The 7594-nt window shown below is 42.1% G+C and overlaps 1 protein-coding gene across 1 annotated transcript in view; it reads right to left on the reverse strand.

The window, feature by feature from the left end:
• POLR3B (polymerase (RNA) III (DNA directed) polypeptide B) overlaps positions 1–7594 on the reverse strand; it is a 103890-nt gene that overhangs the window by 3835 nt on the left and 92461 nt on the right. Inside the window, exons 26-27 of the mRNA XM_006769338.2 lie at positions 5540–5653; positions 1665–1838 (exon numbers count right to left, since the gene is read on the reverse strand). Of these exons, the coding sequence (XP_006769401.1) occupies positions 1665–1838; positions 5540–5653 (288 nt within the window). The remainder of the gene's footprint in view (positions 1–1664; positions 1839–5539; positions 5654–7594) is intronic.

Raw genomic sequence — 7594 nt, forward strand, 5'->3', positions numbered from 1 at the left:
GCCTTCCTCCCTCTTTCTTTTTTCCCCTGCCTCCCCCCTCCTTCTTTCCTTTCCTTTTCCTCACTCTTCCTCTTTTTTTTGGGGGGGGGGAGGGGAGGGGCATACGAGAGAATGCAGGGAGAATGGAGAAGAAAAGAAACTCTTTTTTGAAGTTTCATGATCCCTATTGGTAATAAGATGACTCTTCTGCACCATCTTTTCAAAGTAAATTACTTAAAAATCCTTGTGCCAAACTTGAAGATTTAAGCATAGTGGAACTAAGTTTCAGGATCTTCCTATTACATCTTGTTGTTGTTACACAGGACAATAAAACACAAACTCAATATGCATTTCAAAAGACCCATGTCATTGATACAAGAAAGAGCTAAGTTTACACTCAGAATATTGTCACCCCATCTCTGCAACCTTATGAAAGGCAAATGGCCACCTCTTGTGTCAGATTTTAAAATGAGATGATTTCTTCACAGACAGGTTTCATTGACACTTCTACATTAAAATTATAAAATAACTGATTTTGGCTAAAAGGATTTGACATCTAACTAACAAGGTATACACTGTATTCTAGGAAGGCCACTCATTATCCTTTTTTCCCCTTCATTGTTGAGAGTACTACAGATGTCCCCTTTATTTCCCCCCATCATTCTGACTCTTAATTTGCTTTATTCAACCAAGAACTGGCAGCTTAAGATGGCAAGAAGTCGGGGCACTCATAAGGAATATGTGGCCCATGTAACTAACACTCAAGCTCTGGCAATGAATGCTCACCTGTGCCTAACTGCCCTTCTGGGGACTGCCCATCCCTAGGGAAAGGGGCTCCGGAAGGGAAGTGAGAGGTGATGAGGAAGATGAAGCTACTTCCCATCCCTGCAGCACCTGCCTCAGATGTTGTTAGACCTGCTCTCTGATAGAAAAGTGAGTAGAGACTGGGGAACGCAGGCCCTCCTGTCTATAGGGGTATTCAGGGTTCTGGATCATGACCAACGCTCTAAGCAGAGTAGTGGTTCTTTGGTGGTGCAGTGGAACCATTACAAGGAGAAAAGATGCTGTAGCAACACAAACAAAACCTTTTAAACTGGACTTTGTGTACTGACTGCATTGAACTAACAGACTGATCACAGTTTACCTACTGACAATCCTAGTGCCAGTTAGCAATATGGTCTCTGCCATCATGGGATTCACAGTCCAAGTGGAAAGCAGCTTGCTGTGCAGACAGAGTACAGACAAGGAATCAGGGTACCAGGTTCTGGTCCCGGTCTGTCACTAATTTGCTATAAGATCTGGGGGCAACACACCTGGCTCTTTAGGTTTGAAGTTAAATGAGGGCATTCGACACAATCTTCTCTAAAATGTTTCTATTAACAATATGCTATAATTATAACACGCACCAATGACTCTGCTAGGATTTTTACAGGTGAAGTGTTATAGAAGGTACTCGAGATAATAGTAACAAGATGATCAAGTCCTTAGTCCTTGGGAGTTTAAACTCCGGCTGTGTACAGAGCAGGACATTAGGTAGATAAAGTGAACATGTACACATAGAACCCACAATTCCAGGAAAGCATGGACCGGAAGGTTGGAGAATATGTAGGTATGATCTAGTCAATTCTGAGCTGTGCTTTAAGAGGCAGGAGGTGTAATATGAAAGACATATGGTATCCACTTACCAGCCGGAATACCCCAGAAGTCCACACTGCCCACAGACATCAACCTCAAAGGCATCACTTGAAATCATTAGTCGCTCTAGTAAAAGCATACTGGCTCCATAACCAATTAAACAGTCACGTTCCATTTCTCCAAGACGCAAACCACCATCACGAGATCGACCTTCAGTGGGCTGCCTTTGAAACAAGTTAAGCAAATGTGTTATTACATTACACAAAGAGGCCGCATCACATGCTGGCTAAGAGCACAGAGCTTTGGAGCAGGGCTCACCTGGATTCAAATCACTTATTAGGCAGTGACCTTGAGCATGCTGCTCAGCCACTCAGCCTCATTTGTAAAACGTACATAAGACTACCTGTTCCAAAGAGCCTTAAATGAGCAGAGATGTGATCCTAGTGGTTGGCTGCTATTTTTATTTTTAAATAGAAATAATAAGTAATTATTTAAATAATGATATAATAATAAACATACAGCATATAAAGTACCAGTGCTAGCATTCCGATTACTATTACAATCACTATCATTATTATTAGGGAGGGATGTCTTTTGAGTATTTTCAGAGATGTCTTAGTTCTTTGTTATTTAAAAACAGAAAAAGTGAGCAGAACAGAGTGTGGAAGAAACCCGGGTCCTCTAGCAGTTAGCCCAGGGGTGGGTAAACTTTTTGACTCGAGGGCCACAATGGGTTCTTAAACTGGACCTGAGGGCCGGAACAAAAGCATGGATGGAGTGTTTGTGTGAACTAATATAAATTCAAAGTAAACATCATTACATAAAAGGGTACGGTCTTTTTTTTTTTTTTTTTTTTTTTTAGTTTTATTCATTTCAAATGGGCCGCTGAGTTAGCCCCAGGCCTCCATGTTTAAGCAAATGGATTTTTATAAAATTTGGAATAGATCAGGAGTCACCAGGAGCCAGATGGGAGGTTCCCTAGAGACCTACCTCCCCCGCCCCCAGTTGTGTGTGTCCCATACAAGTTCTTCCTTCATGTGTGAAAATGCTCCATTCCTTTTTAGAGGGAGCACTTGAACTGGGTGGCTACTAGCCCCTGCATGGACTCCCTGTAGTTTATGTATCTGCTGGGCTTGAGAATACTTTAAAAGATTAAGGATCCAGGATCCAGAGATGCAGGTAAAATTTAGAGATTCTGAAACAACTTAGGCAACCCCACCTAGGTACTGGTGACACAAACGATCAATGAGACAGAGAGAGAGAGTCACGAGCACCCTGGCCAGCTGATGTGGGAGCGACACTCCTTGGAGGCAGTCTGAGCAGGGGTGGACTATAAAGCTCTTGCTTGCTTTATTTCACAGCATCTTTTAATCTTTGCTATTGTTGCTGCCAGACTTCCAAAGAGTTAAGAAGGTAAATGCATGATTGCCAGCACATGCTGAAATGTTAACTTGTGTTGTTCATAGTTACAATGGGAAGTCAATTTAAGTTGTATATTATTTGTTGAAAGAAAACCTACATATGAAAAATTTATAAGTAGATCTCAATGAACACACTGTAGTGGAAACTTCAGAGCTGAGCACAACATATATATGCTTTTATCTGATAGAACCTCCCTGGGACAGGGGAAGGATCCTTCCACCTGTGGCCACTGGACAAGTGAAGGTGGTCAGATCACATGTGGGCAGAACCCACAACTTAAATTTTAACCAACTGAGATAACTGACTATAGACAAATGCACTCCAGGCGGTCTTCATATGGAATACACAAAAGTAATACTAAAGTAATAACTTTTTTTATACAACCAAGTAAAACATAGGAAATAACTGCTTTGACATTTATATTACTCTGAAATAGTTTTTGGATGTTGTAAGTGAAATACAAGTTCCGGAGGGAACAGTATTCAGGGGAAAGATATACCTAACCCAAGTAGGGTCTCAGTGCTGAAGTCAATACTGGCTTGAGAATCTCAACTTCTCTTCCCTCTTCTGTAATTTAAGCACACAAATGCCTATCATTTCAATAGGCGTGTGCATTTGCTCAGTTTTACATTTGAGTCATCTATACCTCTCCTGTGGTTTGGAAAACAAAACAAAACAAAGACCCAAATATTAGCTGCGTCATCCTCTGCTCCCTCCACTACACTAACATCTAAGCCAGGGGTGGGCAAACTTTTTGACTCAAGGGCCACAATGGGTTCTAAACTGGACCGGAGGGCCGGAACAAAAGCATGGATGGAGGGTTTGTGTGAACTAATATAAATTCAAAGTAAACAGCATTACATAAAAGGGTACGGTCTTTTTTTTCAATAGTTTTATTCATTTCAAACGGGCCGGATCCGGCCCGCGGACCATAGTTTGCCCACGGCTGATCTAAGCAATGCTCCATGACAGTGAACAGGGACCTGGATATTTATTGAGCATCTCCCATGGATCGACACTGTACACAGTCTATATTCAAACACCTGACATTCACCAGCATGCTGTGTAGTGGGTTTTATTGTCTCTACTTCTTATACAGGAAAATGAAGCCGAGAGACATAAGAGATCTGTCCAAGGCTCATGATAGTAATACAAAGTGGTGATGAGTTCACATCTATGTCATTCTGACCCCAGGGCCTGTGTTCCCTCCCCTGGCTCAGAGTTCCTCATCCTTGGCAGTAGTGCCATTCTGAGCTGGGTAGTAATTCTCTGAGGTAAAGGCTGTGCTGTGCATTGCAGGATGTTTAACAGCATTCCTGACCTCTAGATACCAGTAGCTCCTTCCTTGCCCCCCAGTTGTGGCATCCCCAAAATGTTTTTCAGTGTCCCCAGGGAGGCAACATTGCCCTGGTTAAGGACCACTGCCTTAGCCTTTACTGCTCCAACTGCAAAATGTAGCAGTGAGAACACATAAACTTGGTATTTGTAAATTCCCTTTCCCAACAATTATACCCATTCGTCAAATCCGACACTGGGCTTGAATTGAGGATACACTGGTGAAGGGGCATACATGGACCCTGGAGCTTATGCAAATAAGCATGCAAGTACAGGTGTCTTATGCTCCAATCGCAGAAGTTTAAGAAAAATGACAGCTGTGGCTTAGGCTACCAAATAATGCGTGCATATGTTTTCTGTGCACACACAGGAGCGTGAGGTGTACTGATATGCATGTGTGTGTAAGTGTACCTACATTCTTAGGAAGGAACTGTTTTGAATAGGACCATACTTGTAAACTGGTACACAGTAAACGATTAGATAGAAGAACACTGTGAAGACCTACGGAGGGTTTGCTCTTGTGCCTGTAAAATGATTTTTAATTGGCTGCCATTTTTTAAATATATTTTATTGATTTTTTACAGAGAGGAAAGGAGAGGGATAGAGAGTTAGCAACATAGATGGGAGAGAAACATCAATCAGCTGCCTCCTGCACACCTCCTACTGGGGATGTGCCCGCAACCAAGGTACATGCCCTTGACCGGAATTGAACCTGAGCCCCTTCAGCCCGCAGGCCGATGCTCTATCCACTGAGCCAAACCGGCTAGGCCAGTGGTCAGCAAACTCATTAGTCAACAGAGCCAAATATCAACAGTACAACGATTGAAATTTCTTTTGAGAGCCAAATTTTTTAAACTTAAACTATATAGGTAGGTACATTGTCATTAACTTAATTAAGGTACTCCTAAGGCTTAGGAAGAGCCACACTCAAGGGGCCAAAGAGCCGCATGTAGCTTGCAAGCCGCAGTTTGCCAACCACAGGGCTAGGCAATTGGCTGCCATTTTTAATGTAAATCAGACATATATAATTTTTGTGGATGCCTAATACCCCAAAGTTTGAAATCTCAGGGAAACAGAAATCTTGCTGAGTCTGCTTATTGTTGTACTTGGAAATGCAAGGGAGACTCGCCTGCACTGTCAATCCCTTCTGTGAGTGTTCTCCTCTTACCTGGTAAGGACAGCGCGTGGTCCCCGGGCACGGGCATGCATCTTATCCAGCACCATGTGTTTCAGCTTCTGGTAGTACACGGGGCCGAAGTAAATGTATGCTTCCAAAGGCTCCCTGAAAGAAGGGTCAGAGTTTGGGGTTAAGAAACTAAGTCTGGGCTAACAGGAGACAGCCTTTTCTAGGTCTCAGCACTGGCAGGCCCTTACTTGTTTATGAACAGGTTTATGAGTGAGTGAAAGAAAATGAAAAGGCTAGATCTGAAAATATAAAAGTACCATGGATACATTAAAGCAGGGGTAGGGCCATTCTTTTGCCAAGGGCCATTTAGATATTTATAACCTCATTCATGGGCCATACAAAATTATCAACTTAAAAAGTAGCCTGCTATATTTGGCCAAACATTTAATGAATTCACCCCTAATGCTTTAGCAGAGCCAGGCCAAATGATTTGGCAGGCCTTATATGGCCCACAGGCTGGATGTTCCCCACCCCTGCATTAAAAGGTACAGTGTTTAATTAAGAAATAAAATTTAAACAGCTTGTGAAACTGTGTAAGGAACCATGCTTCCTTCACTGCTCCCACCCTAGCCAGGTCGCCATCCTTTCTGCCTGGACTACTGTGGATAATCTTCTAGTTGGTCTCCTTGCTTCAACTATCCTCTCTCAACAATCTCTTCTTCACAAGCCAGAGCCATTCCTTCTAAAATGTACATAGCAGCAGGTCACTCTTCTGATGTAAATTCCCAATAATTTCCCATTGCACTCAGAATCCGTATCAAACAAACTTTGCATGTAGCCACAAGGTCTATGGTAATCTGGCTCCTGCCCACATCTGACTCATTTACTATTTCTTTTCTCCATCGCTCATTCTATTCCCTTACACTGGCCCCTTCATTGTTCTTCAAATGTAGCAATGAATTTTTAGAAATATTGTAGTAAGAGTTTAAAGGAGTGAATATTTAAGTGCTTTGACAGAAGAAACTTTTTTTCTTAAGTCTGGAGCAAGAGTAGCCAGAGGATCGATGACTTTAAAATTATTTTTACTGCCCCAGAGCTTCCTTCCTGGGAGGAAAAAAAAAAAAAAAAAAAGCACCTACCATGTGTCACTTAATCCATGACTTAATCTGTATAAAAATCTGTCATCCCGATTTTTAAGATGAAGAAAAAGGCACAGAGTGTCCAAGAGGTTAAATAAGAGCTGGTGAGTGATGCAGGAAGCTCCAAACCCAGGGCTCTCGGGCCATGCTGGCCAGTCTTGAGCCAGGTAAATATGGGCCACAGCATGATGTAAGAGTAGGAAGAGCAAAAGACATGGCAGAGAGGCACATAAATATATCTGCGCCCGCTTGCTTGCTATACCTTATACTTTCTGTATCATTAGCAAAGGCTTTTGTACTTATCAAGCCATTCCGTTAGCTTAAGCACAACCAGATTCTTGGAAGACCCAAAGTGGAGTGGAACAGGGCGTCAGGAGACCCTATTCTTGTCGAAGTTTGTCACATAGTAATTATATGACTTCTTTATCTCAGTTTCCTTAGTTGTACAACCAAGTGGTTGGACCACGTTTCTTTCTAGTTCTAATAATGAATGATCCTATTCCTCCATAGTATGACTGCTCATGATAGAATTCATGGAACTCTGTCACCACTTCATCATCAACTGAATAAGGCCATATGCAATTTTTCCTCCTCGCTATGCTAAAGAATGTGACAAAGGGTGAAGCTGGCAGGTGAATATGCTTGCAAGCCCTTTGTAGAACTCCGAGACAATTAGGAAAGAAATGAAAACACTGGCTGGAGTATAGAGAACAGTGATGTAGACATAGCCATTAGCTATCTATAGGAAGCGGAGCATAAGCCATTCAAATCTTTCAGTAAAATTATGTTCAGAAGGTCCACCAAAATGGTTCATTTGTTTTGCACACTTTCTGGGCAACTTTGCATTATTTCTGCATGAGAAGCAAAGACGAAGATGATTAGTTTACAATAACAACAACATTTTCTGAAACGAACCTCAGCTATTTTACCGAATCATTGTTTAAATGGACCATTACTC

The sequence above is a fragment of the Myotis davidii genome, unplaced genomic scaffold (assembly GCF_000327345.1).
Source record: "Myotis davidii unplaced genomic scaffold, ASM32734v1 scaffold120, whole genome shotgun sequence".
Classification (NCBI taxonomy): domain Eukaryota; kingdom Metazoa; phylum Chordata; class Mammalia; order Chiroptera; family Vespertilionidae; genus Myotis; species Myotis davidii.